Source organism: Stomoxys calcitrans, chromosome 2 (genome assembly GCF_963082655.1).
Source record: "Stomoxys calcitrans chromosome 2, idStoCalc2.1, whole genome shotgun sequence".
NCBI classification, from domain to species: domain Eukaryota; kingdom Metazoa; phylum Arthropoda; class Insecta; order Diptera; family Muscidae; genus Stomoxys; species Stomoxys calcitrans.
Window position 1 is genome coordinate 29232939 of NC_081553.1, and position 26855 is coordinate 29259793.

General features: G+C 38.6%; 3 protein-coding genes across 3 annotated transcripts in view; 1 reads left to right on the forward strand and 2 right to left on the reverse strand.

The window, feature by feature from the left end:
* Window positions 1–212: 212 nt before the first annotated feature.
* On the reverse strand, window positions 213–9423 carry LOC106082614 (probable ATP-dependent RNA helicase pitchoune). The gene is made up of 7 exons (XM_013245234.2): window positions 9217–9423; window positions 8948–9154; window positions 5474–6178; window positions 5111–5412; window positions 4890–5042; window positions 4659–4829; window positions 213–743 (listed from the first exon to the last, which is right to left on the reverse strand). Exons 1-7 carry the CDS (start codon window positions 9338–9340, stop codon window positions 408–410), a joined length of 1998 nt encoding a protein of 665 aa, XP_013100688.2. The 5' UTR covers window positions 9341–9423; the 3' UTR covers window positions 213–407.
* A 361-nt stretch (window positions 9424–9784) lies between these two features.
* The window catches only part of LOC106082590 (serine protease snake), a 163930-nt gene continuing 146859 nt past the window's right edge, over window positions 9785–26855 (forward strand). The window contains exons 1-2 of the mRNA XM_013245209.2: window positions 9785–9929; window positions 26542–26649. Of these exons, the coding sequence (XP_013100663.1) occupies window positions 26626–26649 (24 nt within the window). The 5' untranslated portion in view covers window positions 9785–9929; window positions 26542–26625. The remainder of the gene's footprint in view (window positions 9930–26541; window positions 26650–26855) is intronic.
* LOC106082595 (acyl-CoA Delta-9 desaturase-like) lies at window positions 13493–23432 on the reverse strand. Its single transcript, XM_013245213.2, has 5 exons — window positions 23363–23432; window positions 21487–21772; window positions 16102–16438; window positions 13917–14102; window positions 13493–13851 (listed from the first exon to the last, which is right to left on the reverse strand). Exons 2-5 carry the CDS (start codon window positions 21743–21745, stop codon window positions 13533–13535), a joined length of 1101 nt encoding a protein of 366 aa, XP_013100667.2. The 5' UTR covers window positions 21746–21772; window positions 23363–23432; the 3' UTR covers window positions 13493–13532.

Below are 26855 nucleotides of genomic sequence, written 5' to 3' on the forward strand. Positions count from 1 at the left end.
ATTTGTTGCTTTGACCTAAAATGAATTCCAAGATTTTCGATGAATCCATGACTAATGCAGCCAGGTTTGAAAATGTGTTCTTGGTACTCAAGAAGACGAAAACAAATGAAATTTATTGAATTTGTTGCTATCCACCCCCAGTTTGGGAATCATTAATTAAACTGAGCCCCTCTAAAAATTAGGTCTACAAGGAGAAAGAAGATTTTTCCAAATACTTGTACAATAATAAAAACTTGTTTTACTTTATTTCTTTCTTTTTGTTTACTACGTAAATAAATCTTTACCCACTTTTTGGTAAAAGACAATGCGGTGACAAATATACACTTTCCATATCCACCCATACATCTGTATGTATGCACGTACGATAATTATTTAAAACTAGGCAAATCTAAAATCATCATTTTTGATTATCTCATAAAGTTTTTACCCCTCTTTTGTAACTGTTCACGATTGATTTGCTTAAAAGTACGTTGTTTGCGTTCATCATTATTCATGTTCTTGTAATAGCCAAAACCTCCACCGCCAACGCGTTTCTCTGGCCTCTGACGTTTGGCTGCTCCCACCTTCAAATCGACTACGGGTGGTACCAGGAATCCAAAACTTTTGGCCACTGTCTGCAAATCCAAAGTGTTGACATCGAAGATGGTTTTCAATTGATGAGAGTCATAGGCTCGCACATAGGATTTGAAAGCCTCTTTGGCTGACTGATTTAGGAAATAGTTTTTGGCAATAAGTTTCTCCAGCTGAAATGAAATATTTGAAAAAAAAACAAAATGTTAGTTTTAAAAACAAAAATAATCTCGCATAACTGTGAAGTTAAAGTCAGGAAGGACCTATGCTTGCCCTATCCATATTTTTGTTGTATAAAGAATGGAAAAGGGTAAATAAAGAGTAGCCGGTAATAAAGATGCGTGGACAAACAGCGGTATCGAACGGATAGTCTCAGTGAAAGGCCTCGAGGATCGGCTCTTGCACAAATACTGAGTGCCTATGATGCTCGATATGGCAAGGCGAGTTATTGGCGCCTTTAAATAACCAATGGCCAACCTGTTCCGGCGGCGATCGGTCCTTTGGACCGGAACGGCTTGACGAGGATCGCCACCTCTATATGCAAATGTGGCTATAACAACAACAGCATGTTATGGGGTAACTGCAATTGCGGTCTCGGACCGCCAGCAGTATCGAGTGGATAGTCTAATTGAAAGGGCGGGTGGTACCGCCTCTTGTTTAAATACTGAGTGCTTGATATTCGATATTACAAGATGAGTTATTGGTGCCTTTAAAAAAACCTATGGCCATCATGTTTCGCATGGCCAACCACATGGGAGTTGCTTGTACGTATCGGATTGACCAGGTGAAATCTTCATCGGCAAGGGCTGCCGTGAGTGTGTACGTGTTCGTCCTTTTTTCGTCGTGGGAGAGGCATATCCCGGAGTACCTTCTCCGCACGGTTCTGGTCCGTGCCGGGATTGAAAAGAACCCCGGACCCTGGTTCTGTTCGTTTTGCCAGTACCACCTTCATCATCGGTCAGTGTCGGTGAGGAGTAACCGGTGCATGGAGTGGGTACATTTCCATTTCTTGCTCTGGCCTTACGTCACTACGGGAGTATAGTCATACTGAATGTGTTGCATAGACAGCAGTGGGTCACAAGCGTCGTCGCCTCGCGTTGGACTATGTGAGTCCCCCGACCTCTTCCGTGCGGTAATATACGCAACAGCAGCATCACATCCCCAATATTGCCAGGTCAGTGCCGGTAAGTGTATCATTTTTGCAATTGAATTGCAACGGTCTCCGAGGCAAGATCGACGAGATAGTGGATTTTATGAGTTGAAAGAACATATTGGTTGCAACGATCCGGAAGACAAAGCTGACCAACACCAGCATATTGCACAGTTGTCACTGATACTATGTAAGGATCGCTTAAGGAGGTGGGTGAATCTTGTCCTTGGAGAAAGACCGCCACTCATTACACCCAACCGAGTCAGACTCAGATTCCTCTGGATACATCCCAAATTAATCGCAGATTTCCTTTATCTGAATATTCTACAGAACTAAGCAGACGAAAGATAGAACACAACTACAACAACAATAACTAACCTGATGTACATAAACAGACAAGCGACGCTTAAGGCTGAGGCAAATGGGGGCTGAGAGTTAGTTATCAATTGATCGTTCATGAGTGCTGATAATGCTTTAGAATTTGCGAACCCTGTGCGAGCTTTTTGGTTGGAAAGATGTCTGTAGGTTGCGAGGTCCTATGACCGAGTTTTTCACAAAACAAAACTGTACTTATCCTGGGGCAGAAGAAGCATAATCTAGGGTAGTAGTTTTTAATGTCGCTCTATTAATAAGGGAGAGGCGAACTTCAGATTGTTTTGTGCAGTTCAGGAAGGATTGACTGTGGTAAAGCACCTTTTGTGTCAATGCCCTTCATTTGCGGACTAAGGACTGTTGGAAACTTTCGTTTCTTTTTTCGATCACTAGCCTTCTCTAGAGGCTAGTGATCGAGGTTTCCAAATACAAGCCCTTCGACCTAAGCTTAGTACTCGGCTATGTTGGTCGGTAAGGCTGCATTTCGACATGTCTGCAAGTTTTGCTACTTTATAAGATGACAACAAGGTGTCTTTGTCCATACTCCTAACTGCTGCTGGCTAGCGAGTTGAGAACCTTATTCCTTGGTTCTTTCGTTATGGATTGGCGATGGGAGGAGAATGTCGTGGGCCACATTTAGCTTCTTCGGGTGGTTAATCGAAATTCTTTGTTCATCGGTTCCACGGAAAAACCTTACACCCTTAAGCTCCTCCAGCGATCGAATCTGTGCGATGAAACAACTTTGGTCCCTAAAAGAAACTTTCCAAGGATCCCTACGCCCAAATTCATGTATGTGGCTAAAACAACAACAATCGCAAACCTTACGAGCAAGTAAAGGTTGTTGTTAATTTGTAGGTGGAGGTCGCGATCCTCGTAAAGCTCTAAAAGTGCGTAAGCTCGATCCGGTTCGTACGAAAGAGCTGAAAAACTATCGATAATTGCAACATTCGATATTTTCGATATTTCTAATAATAAATATCGATGTCAATGCCCATAACCCTCATTTCAAACAGTTGAAAGTCATGAGAGAAGTCATCGTATAAAATGTTAGCCGAATCTGATGTTTGATGGATGTATCTTAAAGGATACATCCAGTTTCAAACTGCTTATTTTTGTTCAATATTGCAAAAAATTTAACTTTGTCGATAGTCTCGATAGGAAAAATATCAATCGATATTCAGACACGATAGTCAATGGCGTCAATAACTCGCCTTGTTGTATGGAATATCACAGGCACTCAGTATTTAAACAAGAGCTGCCTTCTCACTGATACTCTACACTCGATATCGCTGATTGTCCGCGACGTTTGTGTCTTCACCTTAAATAGGTTTTCTATGTACTATTTAAAGTCCAGAAAAATCATGATTGGCTGGACATATAAAAAAGTGGCATATGTCTGAACTTAGTTGAACCACAATTAGTCTGGTTTATTGTCGTTAATTTAATCAAATACCGGTATTCACTCGGTGTTTATCGTTTTCGCATAAGTTTACTGAGTCAGTATCCCCTGACCGACCGATTAGGATTTCATCGGGTCAATTCGGTACATATCAAATGCATTATATGGATGTAGTAGACCTCCAGGATATGCCTTACCTTGAATGTAACAGGCACTCCGTGATGTAGCTCAGCCAGAACGAAAAAAAAAACAAAAAAAAAACGTACATTTAGGCGGCAGACCCTCTCTGAGGAGAACATCATCGGTTCAATCCGATACATAAAACCGGCTGCCTTTGGATTGCATTCCACTAAGTAGTATTTTATGGCGGAGCTTCCCTACGATACTACTCCTAAATACCTTCTTTTTGAAGTCAATATGCCTACATGTCTGTTCGAAAAGTTATTGGAAGCTTTATTTTTATTTATTGGGTTGCCCAAAAAGTAGTTGCGGATTTTTCATATAGTCGGCATTGACAAATTTTTTCAACGGCTTGTGACTCTGTAATTGCATTCTTCTGCCAGTTATCAGCTGTTACTTTTAGCTTGCTTTAGAAAAAAAGTGTAAAAAAAGTATATTTGATTAAAGTTCATTAAAGTTTTATTAAAAATGCATTTACTTTCTTTTAAAAAATCCGCAATTATTTTTTGGGCAACCCAATATTTTATGATTTTGTAATTTTAGAGCTCCGTAGAGCTTTAATCCAAATTTTGAATGTCATATTTGCCATTTACTCCCAAATACTCTTCATTTGAGCCCCATAGTGTTCTCATTCACATCTCATACCGAGGGGTAAGAAATGCACTTCCAAAACTTTTTACAACAAAATTAACATTAGATTAGAGTGCGGCGAAGAAAGCTTCCCTGTGCTTTGCCTACCGAATTTTGTTTTCGTGTATGTTTCAGTTAAACTGTCTAGGATACATAGAAGTTTTAAAAATGATGGAAAGGATATCAAAAATCGAGAAAAAAAAATTTTTTTGAAACTTGATTTTTCAGGAACTTAACGTTTTAGATCAACCTCTCTACTCAATCACTTATTCACCAGGGGCTACCCGCCCATAGTATTAAACTAGAACTTCTTTGAAATGTGAAAATTTTCTATAGCTCATTTTATTTCGTACTTACCTGCAATTGAATATCAGCAATCTTATTCCATGAAAACTCAAATTCGTTTAGGGGAACTTTGGCTGCCTTCAGATACCGCAAGAAACCCAATTCTTCAGGGCGCAACATTAATAAGGCATGACCTGAACTGCCAGTACCTCGAGCAGTACGACCAACACGATGAATGTATTCCTGAAAGATTAAGAAATATGATAAAAAGAAAACAAAAATCGAAAAGTTGTAAAAGCTCACTTTTGGATCATCTGGGGGATCGAATTGTACAATCCAATCCACTTGGGGAATGTCCAAACCACGTGCAGCTACATCCGTACAAAGTAAAATACCCTCAGCAGCATTGCAGAATTGGAAGAAAGTTGTGGTACGTTTGGTTTGTTTTTGTTTACCCTATAAAAACAGATATGTACATTATAATCAGATTTCATATACATATACAACAAATAGTTGGAGCATACATGTATCGATGTCACTGGCAAATCAATGTAATTGAAAAGCTCATGATGATATTTCACAGACATGCAGGAAGAAAAGAATACCATGACCTTCTTCTTGCGATTCTTTTTCAGAAAAGTAAACAGCACTAATAAACGCTTTTCCGAAGGACACACAATATAACCTTGTTCCAAGCCACTTACAGTGGCGGTGTCCTTATTGTCATCAACACCCACATAAATGGGTTCCTTTTTCAAGGCCAATTTCGAGAGGGCGTCAATCTTTTCCGTTTGTGTGGCAGAGAATAGCATTGTTTGACGACGTTCTGTTGGTCAAGCAAAAACTACATTATTATGTCAAAATACTATGCAATTTCTCATACTTACTCGGCAACAAATTGACAATTTGTTTAAGCTCCTCCTCAAAACCAATTTCCAAAATACGATCAACTTCATCTATTACCAAACATTGCAGATTTTTATACAAGAAATCAGGAGAATTTTGCAAATGATCCAGCAAACGTCCCGGAGTGGCTACTAAAATATTAACACCTTTGCTAAGTTTATCATTTTCCACCTGTCGATTGGATCCACCCATAACCAAGCCATAGGTATGATGATGGTAAGCCATTAATTCCTTTAAAACTCCAAAGGTTTGCATGGAAAGTTCACGTGTGGGAGATATGATAATAACGCCTGTACCATTGCGAGGCATAAAACGTAGCTTGTATATAAGTTCAACAGCTGGTATTAAAAAGGCCAACGTTTTTCCTGACCCCGTTTGAGCAGCTCCTACCAAATCACGACCTTGCAGTAATGGCGGTAAGGATTTTGCTTGAATTTCAGTCATATCGGAGAAACCCATTTGTTCAATAGCTTTAAGAGTAGCATCCGAAACGATGCCCTTGAGTGAAGCAAAAGAACGATCAGCGTTATCGCGTCTAGATAAAGCTTCAGCGGCAGCAGTAGGATCCAGCTCATCAAAGCCTTCTGTTTCAACTTTCTTCGGCTTTTTCTCTTTTTGCGAAGAATCTTTTTTGAGTTTTTTCGCTGGGACTTCTTCTTCGTCGTCTTCATCACTTTCTTCGGAATCTGCAATGGCGAAAAAGGAAGTTAATTGTATAGTAAAAGTTCAAGTATTTTAACTTTTTTGTTTTATTTTATAAAATCAGTAAATTTTCATTATAATCACATGAGGTTATAGTCTCAAAGAGCTTAACTTGTCTTGGACTTAACTTCGAATTCGCCTTTGAATCATCATTTGACTGAAGTAATCATGACAGCACAAAATATGTACAGTTGCGGTTAAAATAATAGCAACGCAGCAAAATCATTGTTGATTTAATTGTTTAATACAGACTTTCTCCAATGCGACCACTGCATTTACCTTTACGGTATGTCAGTGCAAAACAGAATCTATTATATAAAAATGAAACTGTTGCGCTTTGTTTGTTAGTTTGCCTGTTCCGTATAGACTCAAAAACGGCTGACTCGATTTTCATGAAGGAGATGCGTCCACCGATTTAAGCGATTTAATAGTTTCCAAAAAACACGAAATTGGAACAAAATTTTGGAGTCAACTAACTTGGGGCGACGCCCCATCTGAAAACCCACCCGATCGGACATGTTTACCGACTGAGACAATATGGGTATCAAATAAAAGGTATTGAAGATTAGAGTACGAACTTGGCATAAAAATGTCACCCTTAGTGTCGGGGCGGTTCCCCACCTCCAAAAACACCACCCAACTGGACACTTAACGCTTTGTATCAAATGAAAGGTATTTAAAAGTAGAGAACAAATCTGACATAAAAATATATTCCTTGGTGTCTGCGGAGCCCCCACCCATCAAAACATATTTACCGATTGGGATAATATGGGTACCAAATGAAAGGTGTTTGGTTGAGTACACGTCTGCTATAAAAATTTGCCAAAACGGGCAAGAATTTCCAACGTCACAAAAAGGGTATAAAATGAAAGGTCTTTGAGTTCGTGTGTACTCTACTACCAAACGCCTTTTATTGCTGTCCTATTCTATCCATGACAGTTTATGGATAGATTAGGACAGCAATGAAGTCTTTGGTAGTAGAGTACAGTTTTTACCCTCAAATTGGGATGGATAGAGGAGAACCTGTGGATCTTTAAAAATGTGCTACCCGAAGAAGTAGTTTTAAAATAGGATATGAGTTTGGAACTGAACGAGACCCGTAGCCTTGAAGACCTTGATCGCCACCATAAAAATGCTTGACATTACGGGGCTCAAATAAAATCTTGCTCTAGCACGATGCTGATATTATTTCAGGGACCGCCCCCAAACTCCCTTCAACCCGGTCATGTTTGCGAACTAAGGGGGCAATTAGGCGCTCAAATAATGGATATTTGATAGTGGAAAACGAATTTGATATTCAATTTTGAGACCAAGTGTTTGGGGGTAGTCTCATCCCATAAACTCCCCCTTAAACAATTCCAATTGTGGCTCAAATAAAAGGAAATTAATAGTTGAGCACGATGCTGACATTTTTCAGCGCTAAGTGCGTGTGTGGGTGGCCACCCCACCCTATATACACCTCAACCTGGATATATTTGTGGATTATGGCAAAAGGGGCTCAAATCTGAAACCTGTTTTATGGCCAAGTGTTTCAGGGACGACTCATCTCATAAACTCCCACTGAACCACACATATGTACCGACTATAGTAATGTTTTTCAAATGTGGTTTTTGGGTGTAGAATATGAATCTGATAACCCCTTGCGGGGCAAAGGGTTTGCTGGATTGGAGTAGACAAACCACTCCAATGCAGCCAACCCAAGCAGAACTTTTTTCCTGACCGTGCCAGTACAGAACTCAGATAAAATAATAGAGTGAAAAAAGGCGGAATGTTGGTACAATTGTTCAACGTATTGGAGTAGTTATACTCAAAAGGCAGTCAAAAAATAGAAGTGAAAATATTGGAAAAAACTCACTACATATCAATGTTTTTAATCGAATTTGAATTGGAACGGTAAAAGAGCATCTCGTGTGTTATTTTTGGCTAATAATATTGAGATAATTTAAAATAAATTTGGCCGGAGAAAACATCGGAATGGGGACCCCATCGTTGGGTAAAAAAAAAATTTATAACTGAAGTAACAACTTACAGAGAAGTTTAAGTTTTATTGAGTTGTTTTGCAAAAATAGGAATTTATTTGTTGGGTTGTTTTGAAAAAAATTCCAACAGTGGGAAATAGACAAAAGTATTTAAAATAAAATTCTATTTTCCTACCAAAGTTAGACAAATTTGCAGACTTCGGCCGTGTTTGAGATTTTCTCCTCCTCCACATGTTCAGCAGTAAGAAATAGCAAAAGTAATTTGAATTTGATTTCATTAATTTTGAATTTTTTTTTAAATATGTATTTCTTTTAATTTAGATTCCTTTTACAGCGTAACTTCTTGCATATTCGTAATCTACTTGTTCATACCTTTGATTTGACACACTTATTGCCAATGTTTAAGAGGATTCCAAATTCTCCAGACCCCGTAGGTCTTTCCGGGACAACATTTCGGACCCTTTCATTTCATACCCATATTGCATAGGTTGGACTACTTCCCACCACAGGCCCGAACCCCAAAAACGGACATCATATTCGGGTTCCTGAGTTAGGGGGTACGCAAAAATTTGATATTTTTGCGAACTACCCCGTAAAATATATTGTAGTTCAGCCTCCAGGATACACGAAAGATTTCAATTATTTGTATTCCTTTCAACTGAGATCTTTGATCTGCTGCACTGCTTTTTTTACTTGTCTTAAAAGCGTCTTCAATGCTCTCCGACTAGTTCGACTTATTTTGCGCCACCTCTATTCATTCCAATTTGCACTTACCATCACCACTTTCTTGTTCATCTTCCTCCTCTTCGCCGCTAACATCATCATCGTCATCATGTTCCTCCTCCTCCTCTTCATCATCATCATTGTCATCACTGTCGGAATCTGAATTAACGACTTGCATTTGCTGTTTCTTTTTGTTTTGCTTCTGTTGCTTATTTGGAATCTGTTGTGGCATCTCCTGGAAATCATTATCAACTTCATCTGCAAAAAATAATGAACCAAGTCTCGGGCATCTTCTCGTATTGACTACAAGCAAAACTCACCATGATTTCCATTTTTAAGACTTTGATTCTTCATTTTTGCTGCTCCCTTTTTCTGGGCTAATTCCTTCTTCATTTTCTCACGTTTTTTAATCTTTTTCATTAACAATTTCTCTCGTATAGACATTTTTTTTAAATAAATTTCTTTAAAATTACTCTAATGTGTTTAGATGCGTTTGCACGTGGGATCTAAAAATCGATTGTTGACCAACCAATTCATCGACTTCTTTGTCAAAAAGTCGACTTTTAGTAGATAAAAATATCGAGAAGTCAACTGTGTTTTGGATAAAAAAAATCCATTAGTTATAACTTAAGTTTTACAAATTGATCATTGCTCGTATGTGTGCTGACAAGAAAATAAAATTTTGTCAGGACAACAAGAAAAAGACCTTCAACCAATGCTTCAATTATGACTGACTTCGCTTGCCGATAAAAGTTTATCGGAAAGGGTAATCGATTAAATAAATATACATATACCACCATCATGCTGATGCTGAGTGCAAAAGCAAAATACAAGAGGGTGAGGCAAGCCCGAACTTTCCGACTTCTGAGAGTAAACGAGTTGGTAATCCTTCAGCTGCCAAAAAAAAGACGAAAGCAATTGCTTGTTGCTTGTGAGTTGTTCAGATTTCAGCTATAGACTTTCGTAAATGTTAATCGAGTTGATTGTCGCACAATTTTATATTAAATAGTGATAGATTAAAAAAGTTATTAAGGTAAACTAAAGTCTTTTATTGGCAACAACAACTAAAGGGGTTCATAATGTTAAATTAATTAACGGAAAAACAAAATATTTATAAAATTGAAAAATGGGGTAGAAATTTTAATTTAAAAATATTTGGAAAAAGATTTCGAATGCAGAGTTAGGTAAGAGTTATGGCTAACAAGGCGCATAAAAAAGGCGTATAAGTGAGCTCCTAATTCTATGGGTCCCGTTATGACACCAAAAGTATACTGACCCCCTTCTTACCTCCTTTCAGTAATAGCCTCGTCCTCTCACGATCCGGATCACCCCATAGGATTTTCGTCGTCCTAATGACTATGTCGCTGTTCCAGTGTTACATGCGCGTTCGTCCCTCATGCCCTTAACTCAGACTTCGTCGACCCGAAAGGCTTGGGTTACAGAAGTTTATTAACGGCAGTCCTCTGGTCTTCACTGCCAAATCGTTTCCTTTTTACACTGCAAGACTGTTTGTTACCTTACCATGCTGGTTGTTATTGCCCTTATGGCCTGTTTACTGCCCGTAAAGATGTTCGTACACGATGCCCTCGCGTTAACACCACACCACCTAACGCATTCCGTAGTCGGACGGATCTCCGACTGCAGGACCGTATTATGATCAGGCAGTCTTTAAACAGATCGCAGTTCCTGGGTTCTCAATGTAGACCACCAGACCCACTTTGTCCTCTAGCTTTGAACCGTCCGTGTAACATGATGTTACAGATGGCAATACTAATAATACAATACTCGACCTTAAGTGTCGTCTCAGGCATCCGATCTGAAATGTCTTCAATTCCTTCCAGGTCTTTATCGTCACCTCGATTATAACGCGATGGTATGGCCCTACAAACATTTTTCATAATTTTGGAAGAGCACTCGTTCTCGCGATAAAAAAAACAATCTTCTGGAAGATTTTTGCGCAATTGTTCTTCCGTATGAGACGCAAAACAATCTTCTACGATGTTATTGGGCAATCTATTGCGTGTGAGGATGTTTTCTTACAACCCATTGCATTATAATCGTCCGTATGACTCGTTAAACACTCTTCTAGGTTATCATTGGACAATCCATTGCGTGTGTGGAAGTTTTAGCAACTCTTCGCGACGATTATTGAGCAAACCATAGATTTTAATCTCCAGAAGATTTGTTTATAAATCGCCTTGGTTAACTTTTCGCTATTAGGTTTGTTTTTATGCCAGGTGTAATTAGGACTTGTATCCCGGCACGAAATGCTGTGTGCACCACACGAGCTGGAACTTTGAGGTCCGATCTGTGTGGTGTTCTTTGATGTCACGAGAAGCTTAGCTACTAGCTAAGGGGCGGTTGCGAATAGTGGAATGCTCAACAGGTTGCGGATAGTGGAATGCTCCATGCAGAGCAGTTGCAACGGCAGACGCGGTATCGAGCGGAGTGGTCGCGTAGCACCAGCTCTTGCACAAATACTGAGTGCCTTTGATGCTCGATATGACAAGGCGACTTATTGGCGCCATTAAATAACCAATGTCCACCCTGTTCCCGGGGCGATCAGTCCTTTGGACCGGAACGAGCCACCTCCACATGAAAATGTAGTTACAACAACAGGATTTGTATTGAATTATGTTATTCGATATTTTGTCTTGAGTGGACATCTTCTACAACACCACTTGATTTAGTATGACGAATATGATGTACCGTAATTGATATTTGGAGTTTTGAATCAATTAATTTTTTATACCCTCCACCATAGGATGGGGTTATACTAATTTCGTAATTCTTTGTAACTCCACGTCCGTCTGTCTGTCGAAAGCACGCTAGCTTTCGAAGGAGTTAAGCTAGCCGCTTTAAATTTTGCACTAATGCTTGTTATTAGTATGGGTCGGTTGGGATTGTAAATAGGCTATATCGGTCAATGTTTTGATATAGCTGCCATATAAACCGATCTTGACTTCTTGAGCCACTAGAGATTTCAATTCTTATCCGATTTGGCTGAAGTTTTGCACGACGTGTTAAGTTGTGACTTCCAACAACTGTGCTTAGTATGGTTTAAATTGGTCTATAACCTGATATAGCTGCCATGTAAACCTATCTGCGGTCTTGATTTCTTGAGCGTCTCTAGGGCGCAATTCTTATCCGGTTTGGCTGAAATTTTGCATGAGGTGTTTTGTTATGACTTCCAACAACTATGCGAAGTATGGTCAAATCGGTCCATAACCTGATATAGCTGCCATATAAACCGATCTTCAATCTTGACTTATTGAGCCACTATAGAGCACAATTCTTATCCGATTTGGGTGAAATTTTGCATGACGTGTTTTGTTATGACTTCCAACGACAGTGCCAAATATGGTTTTAATTGGTCTATAACCTGATATAGTTGTCATATAAACCCCAGATGGGTCTTGATTTCTTGAGCATCTAGAGGGCGCAATTCTTATCCGGTTTGGCTGAAATTTTGCATGAGGTGTTTTGTTATGACTTCCAACAACTGTGCGAAGTATGGTTCAAATCGGTCCATAACCTAATATACCCGCCATATAAACCGACTTTCAATCTTAATAGTCTTTCATTAATAATAGAGCGCAATTCTTATCCAATTTGGCTGAAATTTAGCAAGAAGTGCTTTGTTATGACTTCCTACAACTGTGCCAAATTTTAATTGGTCCATAACGTGATATAGCTGCCACATAAACCGATCTCGGATCTTGACTTATTGAGCATCTAGAGGTCGCAATTATTATCCGATTTGGCCTCATGAACTTTAAAATACGTGTCAATTATGGTCTGGATAGATCCATAGCTTGATACAGCTCCCATATAAACCGATCTCTCTATTTTACTTCTTGAGCCCCTAAAGGGCGCAATTCTTACTCGTATTGTCTGAAATTTTACACAATGACTTCTTCCATCGTCTCCAACATTCAATTCAATTATAGTCCGAATCGGACCTTAACTTGATATAGCTCCAAAAGGATAAAAATAGATATCGGGAAAAGAACTCGACAAATGCGCTCTATGGTGGAGGGTATATAAGATTCGGACCGGTCGAACTTGGCACGCTCTTACTTGTTTTAATTGAAAACGATTGTAATACATTAGAAGATGTAGAAATTCGCCAGTTATAATGCAACGGCGGGAACTAAAAGGTATTCTCGTGGTATTACAATGGTCTAAAATAACGAAGTGTGTCCGATTACAGACATGCCACTAAAATCTAATATAACCTCCATTGAGTTACTTTCAACCATATTCCATACCATCGTCCAACATACGTGTATGTCATGATTCAGGATTGAATCCTTCGTGTATGTATGGTTCGATTGGGTTTATAACCAAATTAAGCGTCTTGAGAACCTGGAGGTGGTAATTCAAATCCAATTAGGGATAATACTTTAAAATAGAAATCGCCCAAAACTTGTTGAGTGTGATTAATGGTGGGATGTTTGTAAGAATCTGCCCTAATGAATATAACGCGCAGAGTTTCATGTGGATTGAATTAATTGTTCTAACATTTTCTACTAATGAACTGGTTGATAATCTCACATAATATATAAAAAAGTTGAAACAAGGGTTTGGAAAAGGTTAATGTTGTGTTTTTTTTTTAATTTGGCGTTTTAATACTTTATTTAACTTTCTTATTTAATATTGTGGCATTTTTAATTTCCTCACTGCTTTGGTCCTTATCACCCCATCCCCATATGGGATGGCTACCATCACCTGTGCGCTCTACTCGATTTCTAATCATTTGCGGTGAAACTGTCTTCAAATCATAAGCCCAACCGATTTTCGCAAAGAAATCAATGAATGTCGCACCCAAGTTCAAGGCATAGTGTCCCAACTCGCTTGCCTTATAATCCCAGGGGAATACGTGATGATAATTATGAAAGCCTTCGCCCACAGCCAAAATATTTACAATATTATTTTCAGTTGGATTATAATTCCTGAGAATAAAGAAAAATGTTAATGAAACAAAGTAAAATCTTGTAGAAGGACATAAAATGCTTACTTGTCGTATGGCCTATTTCCGTAGAGATGAGCAACACTGTTGATGGTGCCTATGCCATGGACGGTGCAAACATGACGCAACATTACAGACACAAAGAACGCATTCAAAAACGTTTCATTCCAAAAGTAAATTGGCACTATCGTGGGTATGATGTAACAGGCAAAAAGGGTCAAAATAAAATAATGTCTGAAAAAGAGAGAAAAAAAGAATGGATGGATTGCCATGATATTCTAAGTTGATGTGGCCATCTCCGTCCCTCTCCGTCTGAAGAAAATCACCACTAAAATCACTTTAGGGACTATATCGGGTTATTGTTATGGTGATTGAAAAATTAATATGGTAGCGCAGCGGTTAGCATGTCCATCTAGGACGCTGATCGCTTGGGTTCGAATCCTGGCTGGAACATCAGACAATTTTTTTAGAGGAAATAACGGTGCCAATAACTCGTCTTGTTATATTAAAAACCATAAACACTCCGTATTTTAGTAAGAACCAGTACCGTCTAGTTTCTCACTGAGACTCTCCACTCGAAGCGCTGATTGTACGCGACTGTAGTTGCAGCCACTTCGTATACCTACGGAACGTTCCACTATTTGCAACCTCTGGAAATGTCCGGTAGATCTAAGCTGGGTTTTCCATGATAAAGATGAACACCACAGAAATCCGAGTTCAACATTCCAACCTGTGCTATGCTCATAGTTAGCCTGGGCAGAATTGATCTATTGTTTTGATTGCTTGAGGCACAAGAGGGTGAAATTTGGCTGAAATTTACATCTTTGTACACCTCCTGTCATAACCGATCTACCGATTTGATTTTTGAGCGCCTACCGAGCGCAATTCTTATCTCAAAATTATAACGTCCAATGAACTATCCATCAGGGATGGAAAAGTCAGTACTTTAGCACTTTTTTTCAGTACTTTTTCCACCCGAAGAGTACCGAAGTACCCCCGTGACCGATTTAGTAGCTTTTGATGCACTAAGAATTGTTTTTAAGTATTCGGATGTTTTCGTATTTAGATAAAACAAGTTACAGTGTGCTAAGTTCGGCCGGGCCGAAACTTATATATCATCCACCATGGATCGCATTTGTGGAGTTCTATGCGCGGTATCTCTTTTTAGGCAAACAAAGAATATTGAATAAGAATTGTTATGCTATTGGAGCTATATCTAGTTAGAGTCCGGACCATTAAAGAATGCTGAACATTGTAGAAGTCATTGTGTAATATTTCAGTTCATTGGAATAATAAGAATTGCGCCTTGTAAGGGTTCAAGAAGCAAAATCGGGAGATAGGTTTATATGGGAGCTGTATCAAGCTCTTGATCGATTCAGACCATGTATGTTGAAGGTCATGAGAGAAGCCGTTGTACAAAAATTCTGCCAAATCGGATGAGAATTGCGCCCTCTAGAGGCTCAAGAAGTCGAGATCCCAGATCGGTTTATATGGCAGCTATATCAGGTTATGTTCCGATTTGCGCCATACTTAGCACAGTTATTGGAAGTCATAACAAAACACCTCATGCAAAATTTCAGCCAATCCGGATGAGAATTGCGCGCTCTATTGGCTCAAGAAGACAAGATACCAGATAGGTTTATATGAAAGCTATACCCGATTATGAAGCGATTTGAATCATGCTTAACGCAGTTGTTGGAAGTGATACCAAAACAATACGTGAAAAATTGCATTCAAATCGGACGAGAATTGTGCCCTCTAGAGGCTCAAGAAGTCAAGACCCAAGATGGGTTTATATGGCAGCTATGTCAAAACATGGACCGATTCAAACCATACTTAGCGCAGTTGTTGGAAGTGATACCAAAACATCACGTGATTTCAGTCAAATCGAACGAGAATTGCGCCCTCTAGAGGCTCAAGAAGTCAAGACCCAAGATCGGTATATAACGCAGCTATATCGAAACATGGACCGATTTGGTTTATTTACAATCCCAACCGACCTACACTAATAAAAAGTATTTGTGCAAAATTTCAAGCGACTAGCTTTACTCCTTCAAAAGTTAGCGTGCTTTTGACAGACAGACGGACGGACATGGCCAGATCGACTTAAAATGTCATGACGATCAAGAATGTCATCCATGGTGAAAGGCTATCCATGGTGAAAGGTATATAAGATTCCCCCTGGTCGAACTTAAAAATTTTCTGTAATTTTCCCCACCATGATATAGCTTACCTGTGTTGAAACATGACAAGAGGATTATTGAGCACATCCGAGTAATCAATGCCTTTGGCCTTTTCTTTGACCTCTTGTTGTTTTTTGACTAACAACCAACCAATTTGCGAAAAAAAGAAACCCCGTTTTGCATTGTGGGGATCAGCTTCGGTTTCTGTATATTTATGATGGACTCGATGATCACGCACCCAATGATATACGGAGAGGTGAAAACACATTGTCTGCATGTAAAGTATGAGCAATTCCAAGGGCAGATTTACTTTAAATGCGCGATGAGAATATAAGCGATGAGATCCAACTGTGATGCCCAGAGATGCAAAAATTCCTAATAATAAAGCTGTAAAGAAAGAATACATAAATAATTAAGTCTTCTTAAAATATTAGAAACCAATTAAAAAAAAAAACATTAAATTCGGCCGGCGATCACGGAATGCGTTAGGTGGTGTAGTGCTAACGCGAGGACGTCGAGTATAAACATCTTTGCGGACAGTAAAATTGTCATAAAGGCAATAACGACCAGGACGGTAAAGTCACAAATAGTCTTGCAATGTAAGAAGGAGATTAACGCCTTCTCTAAGGATGGCAAAATCCGTTTTTTTTTTCACCCCAAGCCTATCGGGTCGACGCCGCCCGAGTTAAGGGCGTGGGAGACGAAAGCGCATACAACCCTGTGGAACAGCGAAACGGTCGGTAGGACGGCGAAAATCCTATCGGGGATCCAGATCGTGAGAAGAAGAGGCTGTTACTTTTTTTTCCCACGTAACCAACACGAAGGGGATGTCTCCTATATATGCAGTGCATTGCGCTGGCAATTAGGAAAGTTAAGTGTTGGAGGGGGAAGGAAGGAGTAGTGTTTATTGATATTTGTCTTAAATTTCTAAACGTCAATGTCGGTGGAAATGACGTTCGGTCGACTGGCCAATTCATTACAAACGGATGTGAGTTCCTGGCAAACATTGTATTTCTGGTGAACATCCTAACGTCAGGGATAAGAAGACGAATATCCCTGGAACACAAGCCATGAAAATAACGAGAGCAATACAACGTTACCCACATTCCGGCGATGTTCAAGAGAAGTAATAGATTGGATACTTTACTGTCCCCAATCAACACCATCGCTCTCCGTTGAACCCGGTCAAGTAGCTCCAAGGATGATTTTCGAGCTCCTGCCCATATATGAGAGTTATGTTCCATCCTCGGCTTGATGTAGGTAGTATAGATATTGGGAAGATCAGAAGAGGTGAAATATTTCTTGCACCGCTTAAGAAAGCCCAAACACTTGAATGCTTCCTTCGACACTACATACGTGTTTTGATCAACGGACATCACATTGCAGTCAGATGCCCAGAACATCAAGAGCATCTGACTGCTTAATATCTATACCGTCGATAGATATCTACGATTGTAGTGGGTCAATGAATCGCTTGTGAGACAAGAAACAGCACTGCGTCTTCTGTACGTTAAAGTCTACTCTTTTCATTCTACCCCACTCGGAAATGGCGAACAAATCCTGGGAGAGCGTCTCATCCATAATGCGCTTCCTGTCCGCAATTTCTTGAGGACTGGGCCTATGGTCGAATGAATATGAATGACACAGACAATTGTCAACGGCAAATGAGAAGACTGGATTCAAAGTCTGACCCAATAGATCGTCTATGAAAATAATAACAAGTAAAAGCGTGCTAAGTTCGGCCGGGCCGAATCTTACATACCCTCCACCATGGATCGCATTTGCCGAGTTCTTCTCCTGCCATCTCTTCTTAGGCAAAAAAGGATATAAGAAAAGATTTGCTCTGCTATTATTATATTATTAAATGTTGGAGACCTGTGTAAAATGTCAGCCAATTCGAATAAGAATTGCGCCCTTTGGGGGCTCAAGAAGTAAAATAGAGAGATCGATTTATATGGGAGCTGTATCGGGCTATAGACCGATTCAGATCATAATAAGCACGTATATTTATGGTCATGAAAGGATCCGTAGTACATAATTTCAGGCAAATCGGATAATAATTGCGACCTCTAGAGGCTCAAGAAGTCAAGATCCCAGATCGGTTTATATAGCAGCTATATCAGGTTATGGACCGATTTGAACCATACTTGGCACAGTTATTGGATATCATAACAAAACACGTCGTGCAAAATTTCATTCCAATCGGATAAGAATTGCGCACTCTAGAGACTCAAGAAGTCAAGACCCAAGATCGGTTTATATGGCAGCTATATTAGGTTATGGGCCGATTTGAACCATACTTGGCACATTTATTGGATATCATAACAAAACACGTAGTGCAAAATTTCATTCCAATCGGGTAAGAATTGCGCACTCTAGAGGCCCAAGAAGTCAAGATCCCAGATCGGTTTATATGGCAGCTATATCATGTTATGGACCGATTTGAACCATACTTGACACAGTTGTTGGATATTATAACAAAACACGTCGTGCAAAATTTCATTCCAATCGGATAAGAATTGCGCACTCTAGAGGCTCAAGAAGTCAAGACCCAAGATCGGTTTATATGGCAGCTATATCAAAACATGGACCGATATGGCCCATTTACAATACCAACCGACCTACACTAATAAGAAGTATTTGTGCAAAATTTCAAGCGGCTAGCTTTACTCCTTCGGAAGTTAGCGTGCTTTTGACAGACAGACGGACGGACGGACGGACATGGCTAAATCGACATAAAATGTCGCGACGATCAAGAATATATATACTTTATGGGGTCTCAGACGAATATTTCGAGTAGTTACAAACAGAGTGACGAAATTAGTATACCCCCCATCTTATGGTGGAGGGTATAAAAAGGGAAATGACAGAGCCTTGTGGCACACCTGCGATCAATGTATACTCATCGGATGAGAACCTATCTACAACAACTCTAATGGTGCGATCTTTGAAAAAGATCGAAATAAATCGAACACAGTTATTTTCGACTCCAAAAGCGACAAGCTTTGATAAAAGTGCACCGTGCCAGACCCTATCAAATGCCTTGGAGATATCCAGAGCCACGACCTTACTCTCACCAAACTAGTGGATGGAGCGACTCCATCGTTCCGACAAAAATGCAATTAGGTCTCTCGTAGAGCGATTTCTCAGAACCCAAACTGTCTATCGCTAAGAAGTCCATTGGACTCTAAGTATCTGACAAGATGATGGTTAACCATACTCTCCATACCTTGGAGAGCGCGGAGCATATCGCAATTGGCCGGCAAATCGTAGGGTTGTTCGCCCCACCTTTTCTGGGGATGGGCTAAACGTTCGCAACCTTCTTACGCGCCGGGAAAACTCCCGCACGGTAAGCAAGGTTGAAAAGGTTGCGTAGTGGACGAGCAAGCGTCGAAGAACACTTAAAAAGGACCATTGTTGATATACCGTCCGGGCCCTGAGATTTATTAACGTCGAGATCCGCATAGGACTACGAGCTCGCTTATGTAAAATCGATGCGGCAAGTGATAGCATGTGTAGGGCATGCGGGAAGATGATGAGACGTTTCCTTTGTCATTGCCCGGCTTTCGCGTCTAACAGATAACTGCACTTAGGTGGGGACACAATACTAGACATGAACCAACTTAGGGGCGTGGCATGGAAAACAATTTAGGAGTTTGTAAGTAGCACGGAATTCTTAATTTAGATTTTCTCTTTCAAGGTTACTTTTTTTCGAGTGTTTAGAGCGCATAACAAGCCGATTACTGGCTTTGCGGATTAACATCCGCATCCTTATTTCAACCTAAAACTATTAAAATAAACAAGCTATGAAAAAAATTTTAAATCCAAACAAAGCATTTGACGTTCTAATGAGATTTGGATACAACTCTGCAATTGGAAAATTCCATCAGCTGGCAATTGACCTAACATTTTGTGAACCCTGGTATGCAGAGGGAGTAGAGATTAGGAATTTCAAGTGAAATTGAAAAGTCGACTTTTCGACTTCAAAGTCGATTATTCGTCTTTTTTAAATAGTGAAAGTAGACTTCGACTTTTTTTTCAAGATCTCTACTAGAGATAGGTAGAGAATCGTTAGGATCACTTTAGGGGGCTACAATTTCTTATCCCTAAATTCCACATACGATTGGCGACCATACAAGTAATTTGTGTTCCAACGTTCAATCTTGGCTGGGGGGGGAGACGTTGGTGATGTCCTCTAAAGACTCGCCATATCGAAAACATCGATAGATCTAGGTATACTTGGTTGAGAGGATGTTAGTCTTCGGGCTTACCGACCCTCATATTTGAAAAATTTCAACCTGACTACTCCTTGTTGTGTCCCAAAAGTCTTAGCTACTGGTATTTGCGGAAAAATAATTTCGAATGATATTCATTACTGTAACCATTGTACGACTTAAGTAGTGGGTTTACCCTGCTAATTTACATAAGTGGGATTAAACGTGTCCAAAGATAGATTGAGGTACTAGAATCTCGCTACACCCAACTTCCTAAGCAACAGTGGAGAAATTTCGTCGGGCCCCAGCGTCTTGAATGAAGTTCAGTACTTTGAAATTCTTAAACCTGACTTGAGAGGATTAGTCCCTCAAGCGCTTTGGCTTTAGCTCTATTTTAATCGAATCCACTTCTGTGTTCAGTCTATCGATCCGAATTGAGGACAGATGATGTTTGTAACTTCACCATTGTGAATTGTGGAGGTTAGGCGTCGGCCCTGAGAACAACGTTGACTAAAGACAGCTTAAGGTCCTTGGACACTCGAATTTTTGTCAATTCCCAGTTATTCGATTTTCTACTCTCCTTCTCCACTTACTTACACCTAGATTCGAAATGTCTTTCTCCAATTGATCTTTCCATCGGAGTTTTCCTCTTACCCTTTTGCATTTACCACCATTTTATCATTTTCTTCATTCTGATAACCATAAGCTTAGAAAGGCCTCTAGAGGGAGCTTAGCCCATGGTCTAAGGCTTAGCAGGGGTAGCTAAATTTTAGCCATCGGGGGCCCTTAGTACCATTTACTGTTCTAAATTTCAGCGAAATCAGAAAACAAATGCTACTATGGGTTCAAGACCAATAATAGTAGCATATATTATATGGCAGCTACATCCAATTAAAGTCCAATTTGATCCGGGTCTGTGCCAATTTCAACTCAATGTCTCAATTTTTGAAGACTGTGGAGAGATTACAGCAGACGGACAGATACACGTAATATACATATAAAACTTGAAAAAAAATAAAACAAAATTAAAAGTTGATTTTAATCAGACACAAACTTAAAAAAATTTATCTGGGGTTTGCGGTCCCGCACCAAAACCCCTGAGTAAATATGAGCGTAGAGAATGAACTTGACATGTACACTTGGAGTTAAGATTTTGCTCTCACCTTACAAATCATTGGAAATTTCTGATTCGCAATTTTATTATTCATATTAGACACTTACCAAATATGTTAGTCTGCCATTTAGCTGAGACCACTGAAAGATAGGCTCCATAAAATCCTCCAATATGTACGATAACAAAAAATAATACTCTTAGCCATATAATCTCCAATTTCTTTTTTTCGGCATTCTTCATGGATTCTATATCCTTAGCTAAGCCACCATCGTTGGTTTCAACATCCTCTTCAAACAGAACACCAGTTGTTTCAATTTCCTTTTTGGAGTATTGAGATGAACTAGTGGGTCTTTCGTGTGGTGCCATTTTTACTTAAAACATTCACAGGAAATTCTGGAAAAAATGTAGAAAATAAGAGAACCAAGTTGAAAAACAATCTTAATGGCTGAAAAAACATTCTTTAAATTTGGACGAGAAAAAAATCTTAATTTTGAAGATTTCTTCAACTGAATTTTAAGAAACCTAATTTTTCACGGTAAAAAAATTACTTTGGTGGAAGATTTTTTACTTGTTATTAATTAGCGTTTTCTTTAATGATGGAATTTAATGTCCTTAATTTAGTTTTTATAAAAGAATGCTGTTTTAACAAAGTATTTTTTTTAACAAAGGTGAAAATATTCTCAAGAGTTAGAAAATTGAGTTTGGGAAAAGACAAAATTTTACCTTCGTTTAGAAAAAAACCTAAACAAGTAAAAATGGTAGGTTCCTACCAAAATTGGTAGGCTCGTAGGTTAAACACTACGAGCAAATTTTTAGCCAAATCAGATGAAAATTGCGGCTTCGAGTGGCTTAAGATTTCAAATAGGGAGATCGATTTATATGGGAGCTATATGTGTAAAATTTTAGCTCAATCGTATAACAATTGCAACTTCTAGGAGATCAAAAAGTCACTTCGAGGGACCACTTTTTGTAGGAGTTGTATCCAAATCTGAACCAATATGGCCTATTTGCAAAACCCGATCTACCTCGATAAGAAGTATTCGTGTAAAATTTCGAGCGGCTAGCTTATGCATTCATCTGTTATCGTGATTCCAACAGACAGACGGACATGCCAAGAGCAACTTATGAAGTCCTGGCAAGAACGAGAGAAAAAATTTTCAGCGATGGTAATCCTTTTCTTGTGCTAGCGTCATTCGTTAGGTATTAGCCATATAAGAACTTCCACTCAAAAGGTGTTCTCTTTCTAGGCGCTAGTCAAAAATATCCTTGGTTGTCCTTGTCTGTAGGGGCATGGACGCAAATAAGGCTGATGTTGAAGAATTTGCCCTTCTTGCGGATTGTGGCTAGCCTCTCATCTACCGGAATAAACCTGGAGACAAGGTGTTTAATTCTCCGACAAACCACAAATCCACAGTCAAATCCCTGCCTCTTCTCATGGCGGCTATAATAAAGCGCGTCACCACACGTTGTTGTTGTAGAGCCCTTCTCGAGCCATCGCACTTCCTGTATGGCAGTAATGTCAGTTGTACTTCTCCTATAAAGAGTGCCAGATTCAGACACGCAAATCATGGTCCTTAAAATGTTTGCGGGGCCGTCATCAACATGGGGGGGGGGGGTCCGTATTTTTTCCTTCTTCGTTTTACTCAAAATAATTCATTCAGGTTTTGCGGGTGATGAGCTACTAACCCAACGCCCAAACCCATATTTTTATCGTCTACAGGTGAACTCGTGGCTCATTTTACCTAGGTGACATCTCGGGGAGGTTTATGTCCACATTTGAGATGAAGGAAGACCAATATATGCCTGGAATTTGCCAAGTCAAAACCAATCAGAAATGTTGCTTGGTTTCCAACATCCCCAAGTCAAAGTAAAGGATCTATTATTCGTATATTTCTATATTTTCACACTATTCAGGATTTAGTTTTGTTTGGGATTCTTTTTGATTCCTCTTCTGTATTAAACGATATGCACCACTACACATACCTTGTACAGAGTATTTGAAGATCTTCCTGCCTGTTTTGATTCTGTGAAACCACTAAACTGGCCTAACAACTGAAATTGGGTTTTTATCCATACAATTTAATGCACAATTGTATGGATAAATTTGAATGCTAATTATTCAATATATGATATATGAAATAATTAAATTTGCCTAAACGTGTCAGGGTTAAATGTAAGTTTATATATAATTGCAGAATTCAAATTCGAATGGCAAAGTTACACTGTGGAAAACAAAAATATAATGAAAAGAAAAAAATGAAAGAGAAGTTCAAAATATTGTAGAAAACTTGAATCAACGTCTTAAAAGTTTACATCGACGACAACCTCTTCAGGCGCCACCTTGTTCGTTGGAGAGTTTCCCGAGAAATGTGATTCAACGAGTAGTTCTAGTGTATCTTCACTAGACATTGTCCATACATTCTCTGGCGTCTGGATGTATCCTACCATAATACACTGAAAAAATAGAGTATCGTATTATGCAGTAACAAGTAAAAGCGTGCTATGTTCTGCCAGGCCGAATCTTGGGAACCCACCACCATGGATTCTGCTACAAATGTATACAAAATAAATTAAGTTGTATTCTACATACCAATCTTCTGTCAAACCAGCAAGAAGTTTCTAGGAACCTAATAAGGATGACCGAGAGAAAGGTATACATGGGAACTATATCAGGTTATAAACTGATTTTGGCTGTACTTGGCACAGTTTTTGGAGGTCATAACAGAAAACTACATGCAAAATTTCAGCCAAATCAGACAAAAATTCTTGAGCCCCCCTGGAAGCGGCTTCTAATCGGGAGATCGGTTTATATGGGAGATATACCAGGTTATAGACCGTTTTAGATCGTACTTGGCACAGTTGCTGAAAGTCATAACGAAACACTACATGCAAAATTTCAGACAAATCGGGCAGACATTACGGCTTCCAGATGGTCAAGAAGTCAAATTGGGAGATTGGTTATATGGGAGCTATATCTAAATCTGAACCGATATGGCACATTTGCAATCTCCTACGATCTACATCGATAGTAGGTATCTGTTGAAAATTCCAAGCGGCTAGCTTTACGCGTTCGACCTCTATCGTGATTTCGACAGACGGAGGGACGGATATGGCTAGACCGATTCAGAACTCTCTTTTGTAAAGAAATTTTGCTAAACTACGGTAGAATATCTTATTTTCAAAGAAATTGCAAATATTGGGTTGCTCAAAAATTAATTGCGGATTTTTCATATAGTCGCCGTTGACAATTTTTTTCACAGCTTGTGACTCTGTAAGTGCATTCTTTCTTCTGTCAGTTATCAGCTGTTACTTTTAGCTTGCTTTAGAAAAAAAGTGTAAAAAAAGTATATTTGATTAAAGTTCATTCTAAGTTTTATTAAAAATGCATTTACTTTCTTTTAAAAAATCCGAAGCTACTTTTTGGGCAACCCAATATTTCATCAAGTCGGATTTAATAAGGTGGTCTCACGTTAACAGCCGGCAGGCATTAACATGTCAGATTTTTGTTTGCATTCTCTTTGTTGTTAACTTCTTTCTCGCATATTCTCTGCTCATTTTCGCACATGTATACACACACGCAAACAAATTTCTGGCGGATTGCTCCATCCCTGCAAACATTGTCTATCGTGCGAGTCACTAAATCTGCACTCAAGGAAGTTGAAAAAAATCTCAGCCAATGTCATTTTTTACTCTAATAGTGTCTCGGTACGGGAGAAAACGTGCCACTTGGCTATATATACACATGAGTGATTAAATAGGAACTAATAAAAGTTTAAAATTCGATTATCAACGTCATTAATAAAAATAAATTTTTATTTGCCTAATATTTTTTTACCTTAAAATAAGCCTCACTCTAGGCTTATTTTTATTTCTCTTTCTAATTTATTTTTTTTCCAAATCAAGATTAATAATCGAAGATTTCACTTGAAATGATTTTCCCTGACTGGGATTTGAATAGCCAACCTTACGATTGTGGGGCGTATGCTATCCCTCTGTGCTACCGGCCTAAGTAAACATACATTCTCTTGTGTGGGGATTTTTGAGTTAGCGTCCAAAACAACAACAAAAAATCTATTTTTAAATTTTGTAGCAATAACAGTTGATTATGGGAAACTAATTAGCGAAACATGAATGATAAAATTCCGGCAGTAATGTATTTTGTTGTTTTCAATCATGAAATCTCTAAAAACTATCATACAAAAGGACCTAAAAAGTGACTATTCTGGGAGGGAGTGAGAAACTCGCTTCTAAATGTTTGGAGGGATGTGATTTGTGGTTGTTGTACAAATGAGACCACCATCAATTGTTTCGCCATGATAGTTCATATACTTAAAATGTGTATGGAAATTTCCTAAAAATTTTTCTTCATAACCAGTTTAAAAATCTTAAATTCTCGTTCAAAAATACTTGCGGAAGGCAACATTACATCCCAAATTGTAATCTGTGACATACCAAGACAAAATTTGAGTGGAAAAAATTTTTTTTGCTAATTTTTCTGAAGCTTATTGCCATATATTTTGAGGGCATGTCAGTATAAAGTCCACCACGTTGTAGAAGGAAATTTCGTATTAACCTTTTTAGTTAGTGGGGAATAAAATATGGTATACATGATCCTAAAAATATGTAAATGCACTTTTAAAACATTTTCATCATGCTTTTTTTTCAAAAATTTTATTAACGAAACTAATTTAGTTCATTTCAAGTTTTTTGCCTTGTAGGGCGAGAATAATTAAATGTCTAATTTAGTTTTTTAGGAATTTTTTACACACACTAAAAACAAAATTCATTTGTGTATAGTCAATTGTTTATGATTAAATTTATATTTTTCATAAATGGAGGGAAATGGTGCTGATCACAAGAATCCTAGTATAATATTTTTACAAGATTTCAGCAAAGTAGATGACAACTTCTTGTCAACAAATTTTTCTATTTCTCTGAATGTGTATATGTATGTTGATATATTTTGTCTGCCTTTGTATGTGTTGGGATATTTCGGCAGCGGCAGGAGTGAAAAGTGTGACTATATAACCAATTAAAGATGTAGAAGGAAAATTAGTAAATTGTTGTAGCAGTCTGCTTTTGTTGTTTAAAAGTAATTAATCCGAAAGGAACTTTAATTAATTTACTAACAAATAGCATTTAATTTTCAAATAAATTTATAGATTCGACTGGAGCATAAATATATTTTTCACAACACCTTTTATAAAAATAACATCCAACTTCTTTCAAGATTTCTGGTGCACCGAATGCAACTAAAAGCAGGAATTCAGGTAAATCCTATTAAAATTATTTTTATTTTTTGTTTGTTTATATATTGGGTTGGCCAAAAAGTAATTGCGGATTTTTCATATAGTCGGCGTTGACAAATTTTTTCACAGCTTGTGACTCTGTAATTGCATTCTTTCTTCTGTCAGTTATCAGCTGTTACTTTTAGCTTGCTTTAGAAAAAAGTGTAAAAAAAGTATATTTGATTAAA